The 19777-nt window shown below is 36.3% G+C and overlaps 2 protein-coding genes and 1 pseudogene across 2 annotated transcripts; all 3 read left to right on the top strand.

The window, feature by feature from the left end:
- The first annotated feature begins 361 nt into the window (after positions 1–361).
- On the top strand, positions 362–2703 carry LOC148853697 (uncharacterized). Its single transcript, XM_088985819.1, has 2 exons — positions 362–550; positions 2454–2703. Exons 1-2 carry the CDS (start codon positions 446–448, stop codon positions 2541–2543), a joined length of 195 nt encoding a protein of 64 aa, XP_088841945.1. The 5' UTR covers positions 362–445; the 3' UTR covers positions 2544–2703.
- Positions 2704–9653: 6950 nt separating this feature from the next.
- Positions 9654–11848, top strand: LOC148853696 (vignain-like). Its single transcript, XM_088985818.1, has 4 exons — positions 9654–10659; positions 10871–11106; positions 11195–11335; positions 11422–11848. The coding sequence occupies exons 1-4, from the start codon at positions 10209–10211 to the stop codon at positions 11677–11679; spliced, it is 1086 nt and encodes a 361-aa protein (XP_088841944.1). The 5' UTR covers positions 9654–10208; the 3' UTR covers positions 11680–11848.
- Positions 11849–14655: 2807 nt separating this feature from the next.
- LOC148853695 (protein FAR1-RELATED SEQUENCE 5-like) lies at positions 14656–17017 on the top strand (annotated as a pseudogene).
- The last annotated feature ends 2760 nt before the right edge of the window (positions 17018–19777 follow it).

Genomic DNA, 19777 nt, shown 5'->3' with positions numbered 1-19777 from the left:
AATATAGTTTCTATTATTTTAACAAATCTCGTGCATAAATAAAATATGTATTTGTACATTCAAATATGAGATTATGAGATTTGTACATATTTTTAATCAACCATACTTTTAAATTGAGATATAAAGCCCAAATCCCAATAAAAAATTGCTATACATAATTTTTTTCAAACCCAACGAACCCCACCTAAATTGTATTAGATTAAGGTCTTGGGCCTGGGTTTATAAATTTGGGCATGAACTCATGTTTGTACCTTTGGAGCTGGGCCCGGGTTGATGTTCAACTCGACCCAGCCCGCCCAAGTTGCGCTTGCACCCCTATTCTGTAACCACTTAGGCAGTTTGGCACGAATGAAAAGACCTGGAGGCTTAGAGCCCTCCTCGCAACCCGCTGTCCGCTGCGTTGAGGAGTCGAAGAGGAAGAAAAGTAGGGGAGGAAAAGGAGAAGATGGTGAGGGTAGCCACATACTTCGCGATGACACTGGGGGCCTTCATCTTCTGGCAATCAATGGAGAAAGTCCACGTCTGGATTGCTCTCCATCAGGACGAGAAGGTTCTCTCTCTTTCTCTCCATTTCTTACCAATAAGGATGTTTTTAATTGATTTCATTTCCTATTTGGAATCATGACATTATTCATGCTCTGTCATTTCAATCCATCAGCTTACCGACGTAGTCCATCTTATGGGTTCTACAAATTACAACTTGGCACTGACTCCAGTTAAACCTAGGTTCCGTTTATTTTTCTGTTTCGAAGAATTTGAATCTTTTCACCATATGTGGCGATCTGAAATTCTGAACTGAAATCTAACGGAGGACAATTTTTTAAGTGTAGGTGCATTGTCGATCCTAATTCGAACATTGTGTAAACTTGATTTCGTTACTTACTCCACATTCTTAGGGTTTCTCTCCTCTTACAATTTTTATCATTTTTTATATAACCAAACTAATGGACCGGCTTACACGGATTGGATAAAATCCTTAAGTTATGGGTTTCTTTGGTTCCATTTTTCGACACCAAGTGAAATGATTACATTTGCACCTCAATCGATGGTCTTCTATCTCCATCAGTTATCAATATGATTGGTTACAACAAAACCATCATAATCTGTTGGAAATCTGACTTTTTTAATGTCGTCGTAATTCTGAAAATTCTGACAATTTGCTCCAAAGGAGACTGGAGCTAGATCTTTATATAACTACTAAAAAGAAAGCATAACAGATTTAGGTTCAGAATGCGAAAAATAGAGGGGAAGAAAATAGGAGGGATTCATAAGAAATAGAGAATAAATAATAGGGGAAAAATAAATTTATCAAAAAATAACTGGGAAAAGGAAATTAATTAAAGATTTCATTTTTTTCCCTATTTTGTTCTAAGAACTTTAAGTGTCAGCAGATTTCAGTTGAATTTGGTTGTAGATCAGGTCAAAATGTTGTCTGAAATCAAAATGAAAAACATTCTTTTCAAGCAATAGTATTCAGAATCCCGGATTAGTAAAGATGTTAGAATGATGTTATTTTCTTTAAATGATACAAAATTGTTATTTCTTTGGACGGGTAAAAGTATTCATTTGGGAAAATCATGGAATTTGGTTTTATCTAAATGGAATATAGTAGGGAAATCATTTAAAGATGGTGAAGTTCTGCTGAAGCGTTAATACCTAAAGTGTTTATCAGTTTGGAAAGGAAGGACCAAGTTTCAGAAGGTTGTTAAACTTCAATGGTCAGTAGAAAAATTTGTTTTTTGGCCTATGCCTTAAGCATGGAAATAATGTACTGTTGATCAGACAAAGTTTTAAGTTTTTCCTTACTTATTGGTTCAGGTTTTGAAGTCTTTGAGGGTTCAATAGAGCATTTAGTAATGTCTATGTTGACTAAACCTAAGAAATAAGAAAATGATAAAAAGAAATTAGTATATAAACATACAAAATGAATATTTTAGTTTAATAATGTCATTTTGTAATTATAATCTCAAAAAATAAAAAATATAAAAATATTTTATAGTACAATGTAAAAAACTGTTTGGCTATTAGGGGAGGCAAGCCTACAACGGCGCCTTGTCGCCTAGGCACTGCCTTGACAACTATGAACATACAGACAGAACTTTGGTTCATAAAAACCAATGCTTTAAATGGTTAAACTTGAAATTTATACAAGCACAGGCACATACAGACACATACTTCATGGGGATTAGATGTTGCATTGTTAGCCCACTCATCTCAATTACTCATTTAGCTTTAAATTGCTAGAGACAATGTTAGGTGCATGTCTTTACCAATAGTTGATAACAAAGGTTAGCTGGAGCTTTGGCTCAGACTTGAAAGTTTGGACATATGATCTATTTGAGCTAGTCCAGTATTTTATCAAACTACTGCTTATTGTTGTTATTGAAATTTCAACTTCAGGTGTAAGATTTTGTTCCTTTATTGATAAATCTTTCGCCTTCTTATGATTGCAGAAAGAAAGATTGGAAAGGGAAATGGAAATTAAGAGGGTTAGAGAAGAACTACTGCATCAACAAGCCAAGCAAAAGGATTCTCTTGCATAGTCTTCTCGTTTTGTTGGTGGCAGCTATGAATGCTTCCTATTTTGTAATTTTCTGTCCTAGAATTGTTTTAATCTTATGCGAACTAAATCTTCATAAAATACAGTAACCATTCTGGACTGAATCCTTTGGTTGAAAATGGAAAATCATTTGCTTTTTTCTATTTACTGTTTGATTGACGCTCATCTGCTGTTGAGATCTGTACTTTATAGTGGCGTTGGTTCTTTATATGGTTCATCTTCCAAGGGTTGAAATGTTAGATGCTGCACAAATTGCTCTGCCTTTTCATAAATACTATACTAATTCCATCACCTTTTCTATTTTGCACCACTGCCACTATTCAACTTCTTTTCATGTCAGTCACAAGTCAGATATTCTGCCATTGCCAGGTAGAGAGTCTTGATGCCTCCACTTCAATCTTTTACTGGAAAATAAAGATCCGTCATCCGTGATCACAATAAGTATGCAGAACCATGATCATGGTAATAGTTGAAAACCTGTATGTGGCTCAAGTTTTAATCCTTGATAGAAGACTGGAAGTCCATGGAACTTTATAATCTCCCTGTCCTCGGGATATTCTAACGTATCTCCTTGAAGGAGGGTATTGAGCAGAGTCTCCCACCAAGAGAATTTACCGTTCTGCTAATTTTTTCAACAATGGTTGATTGCAGATTAGGGTTGTAATCAAGCCAAATCAAACTGACTAGACTCTAAAAGCTTGGAGCTTGAAACTCGATTCGAGCTTGACCAAGTTTCAAGTTTCCCATGAACTTGAATCAAGCCAATACTTGCAATATACTTGAGCTTGGCCCAACTCAAGGCCTCGAGAAGATTATAAATAAATTATTATTAAAAATATATTATAAAACCCGATTATAAATTTATTTATTTATATAATGATCCCTAAAAGTCTCATTAATCCAAGGTTCAAAATTTCATCCTGTTTCGGCCGATACGTACTGTATCTTAAGGCTTTCGGCATGGGGAACGGTTCGAAATCAATCATACCGTTCCTTTTCGTCGTGCTGAAGGCGTATTGATGCCCTATTGGTGAGTTTCGGTTGTGTATCGGCCGATATACAATGATTTTACTGTTGTTAAAACACAAATAGAAGTAATTTCGAAAGAGGGCTTCTAAACCCATTTCATCAATGCGTACATAGCATAACATGATGAGAGTAGACAATCATGCATGGGCCTTCCATCTTGACTTCCATTCCCTTGATGAGAGAGATAATCTCAGTCTCCTTAGTTATCTTCTAAACTGCTACGGTCCTAAACGTCAAATTATGTAGCTTCTGTGGTGTCGTTATGTAGTCCACCCATTCGGAAGGAAAAACAAAATCTTGCAAGAACCAACCTGCAAGTTCAAGGTCTAGATCAGTAGCGTCATGCTTTCTGAGCTTGATGCGAGGAAGATACTTGGAATTTTCCTATTAAGGTTAAAGAGAAAAAAAAAATATGTGAGGTGGGGTAGAATAAGAGTAATGTTGATATGTTGGTAAGTTTATCACAGTTTGGCAGTATTTCCACGTACAACCATATTCACACTTTTACCTGAATTAGGCTTATATCAGATGGATCGGTTAAAGATGCAAGTTTTGGGTTTTGGTTGACTCATAAAGATGGCTTGACATGATCCGACTCTGTTCATTAAAACGTGGAACAGTCTCTTATTAGTACCTAATAGAAGATGCAATAGGAAAGGGATCAGGGGAATAAGTCACCATAAAGAGATCTTTAGCTTGAGGTATTGAATGCAAAGAGCTTTAAGACAATGCTCACAGTGAAAAGAGCTTAGCTTGAAGGTATTGGATGTTTTGTGGCAAATGCTACCACAGTTGCTTCAGGTAAATTACACTTCCTAATTACGTTCCTGAAAGATAAATCAGAAAATGATGTCTTTTTTTTTTTTATTTTCTGATGCACCACATAAAATTTGATGTTCTTTACGAACAGCCCCACCGCTACGGGTAGATAAACACCAAATCTACACTATCAATCATCTCCCTTCTCATTAGGCTCTTTGTCCTCACTCCTCAGTGTCAGTGATGATTCCCCGTCTTCTTATTGTTTTTATCTTGGAATTCGGAGCCATTCGCAAACAGAGCAGAGCACCTAACTGCTACTAACAGTGAGTGAGTGAGTGAGAATACTTGTCCCTTTTTTTTTATCGCTACCAAGTGAGAGAGGATACTTCCAATGTACCAAAAAAATAAAGGTGAGAGAGAGAGAGAGAGAGAGAGAGAGAGAGAGAGAGAGAGAGAGAGTTTTGGTCTTTTGGAGTTGAGAGGAGGGAGGAGCTGCATTTGAAAAGAGACGATTGATAATGACAGTCTCATTTTCCGGGAAAGAACGTGGTGGTGTTAAAATCAGGGGCCGATGCGCTGCTCGATGATTTTTCTCTGGCTATTTCTTTATGTTCCGGCGATTGTCTTATCGTCCGTATCGATCGGTTTGCCATGCCATGCCATGCGATGAGACATGAGAGTAAAGAGTAGAGTGACTATTCGCATCAACCTTACCTCAAGTGAGGACATGTGGTATGATCCAAATGAGCAGTGATTTCCAGGTACTAGTCTCACCCAAATGAACATTGAAATGAATGGTTTCTCTTCTCAATTCTCATACGTTGAGCTCAGCCTCTAACAGTCTTTAAGTCTTAACTTCGTGGGACCCGATGTCAGCTGTGTGGTCAACACAGTGGAAGTGAGTGTACAAGTTGTAGGCTGCGCATGGAAGATGATCTGGTCATCAACGCCTCTTGCCTTTGTTTGAACTTTGAACTACAACGTAAGCTCCATGTATCTAGCTAAAATACAGCAGGACCTTCTTCTGGTTGTAGAAAAGGAAAGCTACACGTAGCTTTTCTCGTTAATCTGTACCATTATCAGACCGGACGGTCGAACTGGTTGATCTGGGAATGGTTATGACCCTTTATCCAGTTTTGGATTCAAAAACTGTCTCACCGCGCTTTCGACTGGACGGTTGGACTGTTTGATCCAATAATCAGTGGTCAAAGAAGTTTCATCACTCATCTGGTCCCGTTTCCAAAGTCATAATCTGTACCCAACATTCCCCCAAGAATTATAAAACCCTGTGTCTATCTGGATTGAAACTTCACTCATGTGAGCTTGTCTTATACTACACATTCCAAGGGTTGTGTCACATTTGCAGCTAGCATTTAAAGTCTTTTTATCATGTTCTTATGATCATGGATCCTGAATTAAGACAAGCATTATACCTCCAAATGGATAAGCATATGTTAGTATATTAGGGTCAGTTTGATTTATAGTCGAAATTGAAATTAAAACCCGAGTAGGAATTGGAATGGTCTATTCCTTTCATCTGTTTCGTTTAGAATGAGATCGGAATTGAAATTAGAATTGACTGGAATGGATTATCATTCTTAGGAGAGGGAGAAGGAATGGCCATTCTCTTATATGAGAGAATTCCCATTCCACCAGAAATGAGAATGGAATTCCAATTCCATTCAACCAAACAAACAATAGAAATAAAAATGGATCGATTCTAGACCCTTGTTCGCACAAACCAAACAATTGAATTTAATAATAGACATGATATTGGATAATGACAAAACAGGATTCACATGATCAAGCCCATATAGTTGAAATAGGGATAATGCTTATATGATGGTGCATCTGGATTTCTCACACCGTCCTCAGAGCCTTTGCAGCCTCCCAATACACGGCTGCAAAGCGCATATATATATATATACACGGCTCCCAATACACCCTATATATATATATATATATATGGGGTGGTCTCCCCTTAAATTACTACCATAACCGATTATAATACATTATATAATTAGTGATTCTAATTAATAATTACTGTTGTTATAAATAAACTTAATAAATAGTTATTTATTTTAATTTTACTTTAAATTAAAAATAAATACTGTTAATAAATTTAGTAATTATTGTTATATTAAAAATAATAAAAAATGTTATTAAAAGTATTGTTATTGATTATTTAATAAAATATTATGACTACTGGCTATTACTAATAAATATTGTTAGTTTAATTTTGGTAATTATTAATTTAATGAATATTGTTAATAAATCTTATTCATAAATTTAATAATTATTGTTATATTAAAAATAACTAACTAATAATATTAAAAATATCATTACTGGTTATTTAATAAAATATTATAATTACTTATTATTATTGATAAATGTTGTTAATAATTAAATATTTAATAAATAATGTTAACAAAAATCAGCAAAAATAGTGTTTGTCTTTTTGTTTATTGAATTTCTTTGGTTTAAATTTTTGGGTTTTGTGCTTTGAAGATTGTTACATAATGTTAGTTAAAAATGCTATTTTCATTTAGCTTAATGAATTGCATCAAGGTTCTAAATATCGACACGGACCGATACACCCTATGTTGGTGCTTTTTTTATGTTTTACTTATTTTTTCGAAATCGGTTCAAAGGGGCCGGTTTAAGGCCTGGCTACCCTCTGAACAAGTGGCTGACCCGGTACAATCCCTGTAGGGGCGTATTGAGAAGCCATCGACATGATACATATCGGCCGATACGGGCCTTTATGTGTTGATACTTTGAGCCTTGAATTGCTTTGGTTTACATTTATAGATTTTGTTCTTTGAAGATGGTTACATATTGTAAGTTAAAAATATTGTTATTTGAATGTTTTTTTTTATTTGATAAATGTTATACCTAAAATTGTCAAATAATTATAAAAATTATCAAATATAAATTAAAGGAAATTACCATTATTAGACATAAATTACCAATATTTATAAAAAAAATTACTAAAAATAAATCAAAAGAAATTATCACAAGTTAGTAGACTTTAGGATGATAATTACTTGAAATTATCAAATAGTATAATCCTAAATACATTAAATTAATTTGCCAAAAATTATCATAAATTAGTAGAAATGTCCGAAAAAAAACACTAAATTCCATAAAATCAATAAATTACTATAATTGACCAAGAAACTATCATATAATAAATATAATACATATTATATATTTACAAAGAAATTAGTATATAATAGAAATTATCAGAAACTAGTAGAAATTATATAATAGAACTAATTTTCACTAATTGACCGATAAATTATCATATAATAAGTATAAAAAATAAGTATATATGTTGACCAATAATTCTCATAAATTAGTATAATAGAAATTACCAGAAATTAGTAGAACTTAGCCAAAAATAATCACTAATTTCTATAAAACATTATATTTTCCAAGAATTATCATAAATTTTGTATAATAAAAATTACCAGAAATTAGTAGAACTTATGGAAAAATAACCACTAATTTTCATAAAATATGATACAATAGATGAAATTAGTATAATTTTGTAAAAATAACCATTAAATTCAAAAAATTAGTAAAACTTAAGATGATAATTGCTTCTCATTTCGTTTTTCCGTGTATCGCACGGGTCCCGCTAGTTTTGTGTAGTGTGAGTGAGAAAGCCCTAACCCCTAAATTGAGTAATGAAAGCGGTCTTAGAGTGTGAATTTTGGTGTGAACGTTGCCTGCAGCCTGCTACGGTTCATTGAGAGTGTGAGAGTAAAGAGTCGGATGTCTCCCAGAAGTTATTAAGTTCATTTTATTTCTTTTATTTATGCTCTCATTTTGTTAATTATTTATAATATCCTTCTCGTTTTTGGTTAAGTTAGTTGGGTACACGATTCGATGGTATGTCATCTTCCTCTAAATCCACCACTCCACGCGTGGAATTTGCCTTCTGTTTGTCCTGTAGCCGTTCTTTTATTTTCTTTCCTTTTATTATTATTATTATTATTATTATTTTTTTTTAGTTTTGAATATATTAACCGACACGCTTGATCCAGAAGTAGAATACGGGGTGAGACCTATGCGGTTTTACACGACTTAACTTATAATCTGTTGTGAGATGTTCCAGATCAACGGTTGGTGTTCATCATATTGGATAAGAAAAATAGAAGAGGTAAAACCAATATGATGAGGATGGAATTAATTTTTGGAGTAAGAGCGAATAAGAGAGGGTTTCTTGAGGGGAGGGACAATGTCTTGACAAAGGGTCTCCTTTGCTTTGATGCAACCTGGAAGTAATAACGCAGACGCATAGTGTAAAGATGTTCATTGCCTTTGTGACTAGACATTACCTTAACAAATGGAAATGGGGTCAATTTATAACCACCACTCTAATAAAAGAGAAGAAGATTGTTATATCGGTCTTCTTGGTCGGTCCAATAAATTTGGTATAAAGTATAAACATTCTATTCAACGAGACCCATTCACTACATCTTGTGTTATACACATGGCAGCTGACAGAGGGCATTCCGCTATTGCCCATTACCTCTTTACAATTTAGATGGAGACATCCTCACGCCACTCCAAAATCCATAACTTTTTTCACCTCATAACCTCCGAGGTTAACATTTCGACTGGATTTGGTCCGATTTAATTCCGTCCAATATGAATCCATTACAAATGGACCACGTTTAATTCAATTTAATGAATATTTTAGATCTATTTGGATCAGTCCAAATCAATGTCTAGATCATCTAATCTGTTCAAATTCGTTTTGATCTATATTGGTTTTAACCCAAATTCAATTCATTGATACCTATATTCTTATCTTTATCTTATATCAATGAATCAGATATTAGCTTAATCTAACCCAATCCAATATAAATTTATCATAGATACACCAGGTCTAATCTAATCTAATAAATAATTTGGATCGAATTGGTCCAATCCAATATGTCTTATTGGTCCGTCCAAATTGATTTTGAACCGGACAAATCCAATCCAAAACTGATTCATTGACACCGTTAGTTAACAGTAAAGCTGATTGAGTATCTTCTTTTAAGTTTAGTTTTTTCATAGTAAAAAAAAAAATCAATAGGGAGCTCTTTTTCCCCCATTTGCAAGAAATCAGTGGGTCACCATCTGCATCACCAACTACGTAGCGAACTTGTTTCCTCCACAAAGAAGCTAAACAAGGTAGCGTAAGTTGCCAGTTGGCTTGCCGTTAAAGTTTCTTTGCTGATTGCACCGGAGTTCTGGGACGAAAACCCGCCTGCCTTCATCATGGTTTGGGGATTTTGGGGAATCTGGAGGGAGGACTACTGGTAGTCTGGAACCGGACTAACCTCCGCTCTCTACCTCATTCATTCATCTGGGCCTAGAGGTTTTGGCATGCGGAATTGCGGAGGTGGATTTATTTTTTATATGATGACACCAAAAGTGGGCCAAACGTACCTCAAAAATGGTAAGATAAGATAGATACTCGCTAAAAGAATCTTTTTTTTCTTGCAAGCAAATAAACTCGCTATCGGAACTAAGAAACCTCCAATTACAGATTAAGTGATCCACTATTAACTAGACCTATAAGCAGCCAACACCCCCTTCCGGCCCGCCCCCTACAAACATACTTGCTTGCAAAGCTTGATCAATTCAATTTCAAGCAACCCTCCTCAGAAACCATTATTGTTATTTTCTCTATTATTAATTTTTGTTGCCCAGAAGAAACCTACTTTGCTCATTTATCATTATTTATGGTACTACTTTGTCCTATATTAGCATTGTTACTCTCCTATATAACCCAGTTTCCCGTAGACTCAAATCCCCATCTTCTGTGGCTGTGGGTGTTATCAAATTCACCAAAGCAATGGAGATTGGAAGGATTGCTTTAGTTGCTTTGATGACATTGGTTCTGGTTCTTAGCCTGGTCGAGAGCTTGGAGTTTCACGAAAAGGACCTGGCTTCGGAAGAAAGCCTCTGGAAGCTGTATGAGAGGTGGAGGAGCCACCACACTGTTTCCCGAGACCTGTCGGAGAAACACAAACGTTTTAATGTGTTCGAAGAGAACGTCAAGTACATTCACAACTTCAACAAGAAGGATGCCCCCTACAAGCTAAAACTTAACAAGTTTGCCGACATGACAAACCATGAGTTCAGGAGCTTCTACGCTTCCTCCAGAGTAAATCACCACAAGATGCTCCGAGGAAGCCGACGTGGAACTGGGGGGTTCATGTATGAGAAGGAGGACAATCTCCCCCCATCTGTCGACTGGAGGGAGAAAGGAGCAGTCACTCCTGTGAAAAACCAAGGCCAATGCGGTATGATTCTTGTTAGTAAACAATAAGATTTATTCGATTCATCATTAAACTATTTGTTCTTAGTCCATTTCTCTGTAGTGTAAGCTTGGTTAGACTTAGACGAGACAGTTCTCCTCTGTTCTTATTATCCACAAGTAGTCATGCTCCATGAATTTCTATCCTATCAAACGTCTAGCCAGCAATTATATACCATTTCTCGTTGGTTTTACAGGTAGTTGTTGGGCATTTTCAACTGTGGTTGCAGTTGAAGGTATAAACAAAATCAGAACGAATGAGCTTGTCACTCTGTCCGAACAGGAGCTGGTCGACTGTGACAAAACCGAAAACCAAGGTTGTAATGGGGGACTAATGGACTATGCATTTGAATTCATCAAGAACACTGGAGGGCTAACCTCAGAGGAGATTTATCCTTACAGAGCTGAAGATGGGAGTTGTGAAGCATCAAAGGTGACACATTTATCCCTACAGGTTTCCTGTCTACATCCTTCCCGAAAAGTTAAGTCCTTATGGAGAACAAATTTGCTGGTTTTTGCAGAAAAATTCTCCTATGGTGACAATTGATGGGCATGAGAACGTCCCTGCTAACGACGAGGATGCATTGATGAAGGCTGTGGCAAAACAACCTGTATCTGTCGCCATAGAGGCTGGTGGTCTCGACTTCCAATTCTACTCAGAGGTACTATGATCTGCCTAACTCAAGGGTCCAAATCCTCATGAATGAAGCAAATATATATTTGTCTAACTGGGTCAATTTGATCTCAGGGGGTATTCACCGGATCCTGTGGCACGGAACTTGACCATGGAGTGGCAATTGTGGGCTATGGAACGACTGTTGATGGGACTAAATATTGGATAGTGAGGAACTCATGGGGACCTGAATGGGGAGAGAAAGGCTATATAAGAATGCAACGAGGTGTCTCTGCCAAAGAGGGAATCTGTGGTATAGCCATGGAAGCATCATATCCCATCAAATACTCTCCAAATCCTGCTAAGACATCCTCTCTCAAGGATGAGCTCTGAAGGAATTGATCATCATCGCATGTAAAAGTAAAACCCATAAATTTGACTCACAAATCTGATGCATATGTTAAGTCATATTAACATCTTTGGTTATGTATCTTGTTAGTTTGTAAATAAAGACTTTCAATTATTTGAAAGAATGAACCGAACATATTCAGTTCCTTATAAACATATGCCTTAGTTACAGTGGGACTGATTTGAATTTTACCATACCCCATACATATTACCACAATACGGGCTGCACAATTTGCCAGATTAATCATCTGGGTTAAAAAAAAAAAAAAAAAAAAAAAAATCTTGAATGCTACTCAAGTTAATCATATGGTTTTAATCTTGAGGGTTGTTCGGTTAGCTTTCTAAGCCCTATACCAATCCACTCGTATGAAGCCCACCAAACAATTGTAGTCTTAGACCATCTTGCCCATCTCATTGACAGAAGTGGCTTTATGATGGAACTACCAGCGCAAGTGAAACTCAATATCCCTTCGATATGGTAAAACCATCTAATTGCTTTTGCTTTTCAATTTTCAAGCATTTCCAAATGTTCTAATAGAGTTAGAACCACACAGATCCATTAAAAATGGAGTTAGAAGGACACAGTAAATGGTACAGCAATTTGAGGAGATCCAGATCCAGCGGCATCAGGTATAGGTTCCTCCTCTTGATCATGTTTTGGCATTAAAGCTACCCAACAAGCACTGTAAGATGCTCGAGAGACCATTAAGGTGTGTGTCTATACAATATTTTGGTTTCTTTCACATAGAGATGAATACCGTTTACCCAATTTGAAGAATTTACACAGCATTAGGTCAGGCCCATTTAAATTTAACAAATGATCAAATCGGCCCAATTTGGACCCCTACTGGGCTACTATTTGCACGACAATATTGCTTTGCTCATTGAAGCCCGTTTTTTTATGCTTACTCTATATTTTAATTGGCAGGCCGTCCTATTATGGGCTAACTCCGAAATGGGTCTCCCTAGCTAAACAGACCATGACGCCTTTTGCTACCCTGTTAATGTTATCCATTTAGGAAAAATTTCAGCTGTTGGGGGCCAACATTGAGAATATTCTTGGGGATGCCACGTTATTAAGAGAGGGGTAAATTAGTAATTGCCCCCGATTGGAGGTTGTGACGCATTTGATGACATCAGTCAGGTTGTGTTTGGTAATATTGCTGTTTCCACCTGGAACGTTTTAGTTGATTCATATAAATTGACATAGAATTGTTATTTGAGGCTATTTATGGTTGAAATAAGCAACCTTAAAAATGCATGTTCGAGAAACTTTTTTTTGGAAACATTAAATCAGTGTTGGTTGCTCTAGTGGGTGAAGTTTAATCATTCCAACTTAAAGTAATTATTGCACGTGATCTACAATAAATATCTCTCACGAATTTGTATTGATCAATCTAAAATGTTTTAGATGGAAACAACAATGGTACCAAAAACAAGCTTTCATGTATGCATCTTCAAAATAAGGGACTCTTCCCTCAATAAAAGTATCTAATGCGTTGCCCTTTTTCTCAAGTGTATTTAGGGGTGGATTTGAACCGAGCAAAGCCAAATAGTATGAGGCTCGAGCTTGGCTCGCCAATGTATTAAAGGGCTCAAGCTCGACTCGACTCAAAAACTTGTAATCTCGAACTCGGCTTGACTCGAGCTCACCAGCCGAGCTCTATTAGGCTTGAACTCAACTCGTTTGCTAATCGAGCTTCTAAATTGGGCTCGAAGCTCGATTAAAACCAAGCCGAACTGAGCTTTTCACAAGTCGAACTCGAGTAGCTCGTGAAGAGCTCAGCTTGTGGCCACCCCTAAGTGTATTCTCTAATTTCTCTAATTTCTCCCAATAGTGTCAACTCCAGTTTCACCGGCGTTCCCCTTCACAAGTCTCGATTCCATGTGTTTAAAATCTCTCGTTTGAGGCAAAGACCAGACCAATATGTTGGGAAATAAAACCATTAGACCAGACAACTTTAAAAGTAGCCACATAGCAACACATTAAAGGGGGTGTTTGGCCAACGTGTATGATTCTGTTTTTTAAACAAAAATAACTGATACAGCAGTAAAAATAAAACCAATCATGTGTTTTTAGCTACACAAAACCAATTGTATTGCCAGGGTTCGGATCTGCTATCCACAAGCTGTTCCCACATCTTTATCCATGGCACATTACAGCTATGCATTGGAAATATCTACCTTGTCATTGATGGAGAGATATTTCCAATGAGTCTAGATCTGCTGATACGCTTGAATGACCACATAGTTGACCACCGCATGAAAAGATAACACCTGTCCATACACGCAAAACACTTTGGCATGTGTGGGGAACTAACGGTGGGGTCCAAAAAAATTTCAAACTCGATTTCAGAAATAGTTTTCTCTCTTCTTCATCCCTGAACCCCGTCTTTGTCTTCAAATACTATTCATCTCTGAAATCTTAATCACCATCTCCTCATTTCTCTTTCATTCTTGTCTGAACCTCATTCTCTCTCTTTATCTCTGAACACTGTTCACCATTTAAAAATTTAAAACCCTAATCACTTCTCTGAACCTTATATTCCCAACTTGTAATCTGATTATTTCCAGCATTCACAACTACCATCGTATTGCTCTCATTGAAGCTACTATAGGTGAGCCTTTTAATGAAAAAGATTTTCTGCTCTCTAAAAAAATGTTCTATTTTTTAATTTAATATTTTATATCACTCGATGGTTTCATATTGATTTCATCGAACTGCTCTCTAACTCTACCAAACGTTTGGACCACCTATCTTCCCCTTCCAAAATTTGAATGAGCCCAAAACTTTTCAAGCTTTTCCTTTACCCTTTCTCCATAATAAAATCACTTTTTCCCTAATCGTTACTTTGATTATAAGATCGCATTATTTTGTTAATCTTTTTTATATATTCTTAGATGTTTAAATGTGTCATTATTATTTTCATTAATAACAAGGTAGTCAAAGAGAGAATTGAGATTGGGCCACACTCCATGCGAAGGATGGTTTTTGAAGTAGATGGAGATGAACAACATGTTGACATAACTAATGATGCACTTGAGGTAAATGATTTATATGCCATAAATGAATTAGCTATGCCTATCGAGTTAGAGAAATAAAAGGCTTTTGTTGATGATTTACTGAAATTTGAACAAAAGGACTTTGATGCAAGTATTCAGGATAAATTCAAAAAAAAAAAAAATAGCCCTCCTTCCCAAAGAGTGGATCCCAAAGGTTGGCATGGTATTTAAGGAAGAAGAAGCTTATGAATTTTATAATAGATATGTGGGACATGTGGGATTTAGTGTGCGGAAAGCTAATAGCCTACGATGCCCTAAGACTTGGGAAGTGAGGTTTGGAAAGTTTTGTTGTTGTAGAGAAGGAAAACATGTTGAGGATAAACGTAGGACCAATGTCAAGCAACATCGAGCAAAGACAAGATGAGGTTGTATGGAAAATATGAAAATCAGTCGTCGCAAAGATGGTTGCTATTATGCGATTGCCTTTAATGAAACTCATAATCATATAATTGCAACTTCAAAGAAGAAGCACATGTTGAGATCACAAAGAAAGATGATTGAGCCACAAGCTACTCAAATTAGAAATGCAGATGATTCGGGAATAACTCCAAAAGCATCAATTGAATTGATGACCACTGAAGCTGGTGGTCATGAAAATATTGGTTTCACTTCTGTAGATTTAAAGTGGAGAAGGGAGAGGCAAGAGGTGTTTATGCAATACAATATTTTGAAAATAAACTATCAGAAGACCCATCTTTTGTCTATGCAATACAATTGGACCAAGCTGAGCTAGTTACAAATCTATTTTGGGCAGATGAACAAATGATAATGGATTATGGTCATTTTGGTGATGTGATATGCTTTGATACAACATATAGAACAAACAAGGAAAATCAACCATTTTCATTATTTGTCGGTTTAAATAATTATAAGCAAACAATCATTTTTAGTGCTGCATTATTATATGATGAATCTGCAGAGACATTTGAGTGGTTGTTTAAGGTGTTTATCAAAACAATCGGAGGAAAAAAAGCCAAAAACAATTCTAATTGATGATGATGCAGCTATGGCAAAAGCAATCAAATTGGTGTTGCTAGAATCACACCATCCGTCATGTGTTTGGCATATGTTCCAAAATGCTGCAAAACACCTTAGTAATGCATTTGAAAAGTTCAAAACATTTTCTAAGGATTTCAGTAATTGTGTCTATGATTGTGAGGATGTGGATGAATTTGAAAATGCATGGGAGATCATGATTAATAAGTATAGAGTCAAAGAAAATGATTGGTTAAAAAAGTTGTACAACAAAAAGCATAAATGGGCTTTAGTATTTGGACGCCAAACATTTTCTAGTGGTATGAGCACAACAACAAAAAAAAGTAAGACCATGAATAGTTGTCTCAAAAGATATCTTAATGTTAAGTATGATTTGTTAAGATTCCTTCGGCACTTTGAGAGAATGGTTGCTGATAGGCGCTATGAAGAAGTGAACGTTGAATTTGTAGCAACACAAAGCACCCCATCCTTGCAAATACAATTGGGAATATTGAATTATGTCGCTAATGTCTATACCCCACCAATTTTTTCTATGATTCATAGAGAAGTATTGAAACAATTGAACTACACCATTGAAGAACATCAAGTTGTGTCTAAAACAACAACAAGGTATATAGTTAGCATGCTTGGAGTGAGTCGTCAACACAAAGTTACTTTTGACTCAACAAATGATTTAGTAAGTTGGGGTTCTATGTGGACATGCTCTAATGGAACTTGATTGTAGGCGGATAAAGATGATACCCTCACAATATATATTGAAAAGATTGACTATTGATGCAAAAGTGGCCATAACTAGAACATCTCATAGCTCTACTTCACATCCTGATCAGATCACATAAACTACAACGCACAGAAAAGAGATGTTTCATTTGCTTACTCAATTAGCGAATAAAGCTGCACCTATTGAGGAGGCTTATAAGATTATTATGAAGTTTGGAGAAAAGGCTTTGAAAGATGTGACAAGGTGTGTAAAGCATATGGCATTTGGTCAATTATCTATTCCATTTGAGGGTATGGAAATTAAAAATGATAATGTTGACTCTCCTTGCATAAACCTTGATAGTACATGCAAAGATGTTGCTAGCACCAATGCCAGTTCTATAGAAGGTGGAATGCAAAAACAAGTGAAAGGATTTAAACACAAAGTGACCACTGCTCTTCAAAGAGCCAAAAAAATGCTTTAGAAAAAGCAATAGTAAAGAAGGCAAAGCAGAAGAAGAACCAATCGATCAAAGAATGCTTTATCATCAACCAATGTACATAGGTATTTTTTTTCTCAATTCATCTAATCAATTTATACAAAGTTTTAATCAATCTTTATAATTTAGGAATCTGGAGATGGGGGAATCTGGATCATGTGTGTAAGGGGAATATGATGAAGATAAGGACACAAGAATTTAACCAACCTCTCTCATATAGACAGGTATTAAGGTTTGGTTATATCTTCTATTAGAACTTGATGTTTTTGGTATTAAAAATCCTTTTCGAATCAAGGCTTGAGGAAAATAGTGAAACTATTATAACTGATCCACAAACTACCACTGCAGGAAGGTCATTTTCAAGTAAAATATTGGCACATTCATGTGCGATTTAACCATTTCTAGTGGATCTCATATGAATCAAATGATAATTTTGTATTGAAAGATTTACATGTCAAATTTTCTTTTATATATTGTTAAAATGATATAATTATTTTTTATAGGGCTTATCAGGGATTGAACCATACCAACAGATACCCATGTGCCATTACAGTTTAGAAGAACAAGATAAAAAATGAGTGACAAATTTACGGGTGTATATTTTCAACTATGTCAATATCCTTGTTTGATATATTTTCTTTATGTCTTTTTCATAGTTTTTATTGGCTTCTTCTCACATTTCTTTCTTTCTTTTTCTAGGAAAACTTGGACTTTGGGGGATTTTTGTTCACAAACAAAGCCACAGTAATTGAATCACTTTAAGCATCTGATGCATTTTGGCTTATAAACTCAAGAGATAGCAGTATTTTGAATACTAAAGTGAATGATTAAAGAGAAAAGTTAGTTTTTACAATTTAACTACCATTGTTGTTAGACAGTTTTGTATGCCCTTAACTTCAATCCATTTTGATGTACTTTTGACATTTAGTGCAAATAAATAAAGTACATGTTTGATTCATGTTGTTTGGTATAATTCTGTGTAAAACCCTAAAACTGGACACTTATAGAAACTTGTGTTAGTTTTAAATGTTCACAGCCATTGGATAAGTCTGGGGAGATTTATCCTATCAAGGCTGATACTGATGTGCCACCAAGTGTTGGGATGGATTGTTTCGGCCATCAGGGTAAGATCCAAGGCACATGTAGTATGGGATTGCTTGAACCCTTGAACCGGACCAGATTTGTAGTATTGCCCTAGACCTTTGAGACAGATGGGCAAAACTGTAAAGTTACACCTGACCCCTAGACTCGATTATGACACATCACTAGGTGTCGGATCGGGCTGTCTTTGATGTGTCAATCAGTGAGATCCTTAGTGGGGTCAAAACCTAGACATGTTGGGGCAGTCTGAGAATTCATCTGAGTGAGTGATCATAGTGACAGGATCAGCCCCTTTGTCGGACAATGGCAATGATCGGGAATGCAATCTCTCTGATGGAAACCAAACTGCCGGCAGTTGATTTCAATCGTTGGAATTTTGTTTTGCAAAATTAATATACATGTACGGTTTCAAAAGATTTGCAAAAGGTTTTAATTCCCGGGATCCATGTAAGTAGAGAGTGTGGCACTGTTCTTTGCAGCCGAGGGAAAGGTCTTCTCTTGTTGGGCAGTGCTTGATCATTAAGAGCTGAGAGGTTAAGTGTAAGACCATTTAGGATAATACCTGATGGGCTAATCTTGCACCTGCCCACAGTCCTTGGGTTTTTATAAGATGGCTTGGCCCAGGGACCACTTAATGTAAGTGTTGGGCCCATAGGGTCCATGTGATGGGCTCAAAGGGGTCACTGAGTTTTTCAGTGAATTCGGCTGGGCGTTGTAATAAAGGCTGGGCCGAACCCATGTGGCTAGTGTGTAGATCAATGCTTGGGTCCCACGCCATACAAAAAAGCCCAATTGGGCAGCAGATTGGAAACTAGTTAAACACTGAACACTTAATGGGCCAAAAGCCCATTTCGAACTGGGCTGATATGATCACCTATTCATGGGCGAATCTGAGATTAATGTTAATAAAAGGATTGGGTCTTTAACCTTAAGCACTTTGGGAGACCAAATTCAAATTAGATTTGAATCTGGTAACCTCCTGATAAGATCATGAGTCAGCTAACTTAATCTGCAGATAGGATTAAGATTATCCCCTATCCAAATACTGGTTTGGATTGGGATAACTCCCAAATTAGGAGGTTTCTTAATCAAGAAGAAAGAGGAGAAATCCTAACAAAAATATCAGATTTTGAACTAGGGTTGGTATGCAAGAGATACCTCTTGCGAATTGAGATTTGATCTCACACTAACTCCACAGAGAAGAGACACGGTTCAGCCCTCTTCGTCCCTGGATTTCTCCTCCAGCAGTCGCCATTCCCTGTTGCAAGATTGGATCTTTGCAGCAATAGGAAGTCAAGAAACCAGTTCTTGACAACAGCCTTGCAAGAAAGACCAAAACGATTCCGTGTTCAAAGTTTCCAGAGGATTCTTGTGAAGGATCCAGTGTGTAGGACGCACCCTACCGGTTCCATTCCATTCACAGCTATGTCATCTTCAGCAGGAGTGGATCTTGGTTTCTTCTTTGGGCGTGAACACCAACTTTGGAAGATATTGTTTCTCCGGATCAAGTATAATCCTTCTTGTTTTCTTTTGGTTCAGATCTGGTTTGATTATGATTCAAGTAGAATCCTTGAACATTGTATTCTAAATTTAGGGAATATGATTCCCAATTGGAAGAAGGTAGAAAAATTTTTAAAATCCGCCCACCCATTTCGCACCCTTCATAGCGTCCATTAGATGGATCCTACCATTCTTTCAATTGTAACATGGGGGGCTTCTTGAAA

Source organism: Nelumbo lutea, chromosome 4 (genome assembly GCF_056320005.1).
Source record: "Nelumbo lutea isolate HS-2025 chromosome 4, American lotus-T2T, whole genome shotgun sequence".
NCBI lineage: Eukaryota > Viridiplantae > Streptophyta > Magnoliopsida > Proteales > Nelumbonaceae > Nelumbo > Nelumbo lutea.
This window is presented reverse-complemented; position numbering and strand designations above follow the sequence as displayed.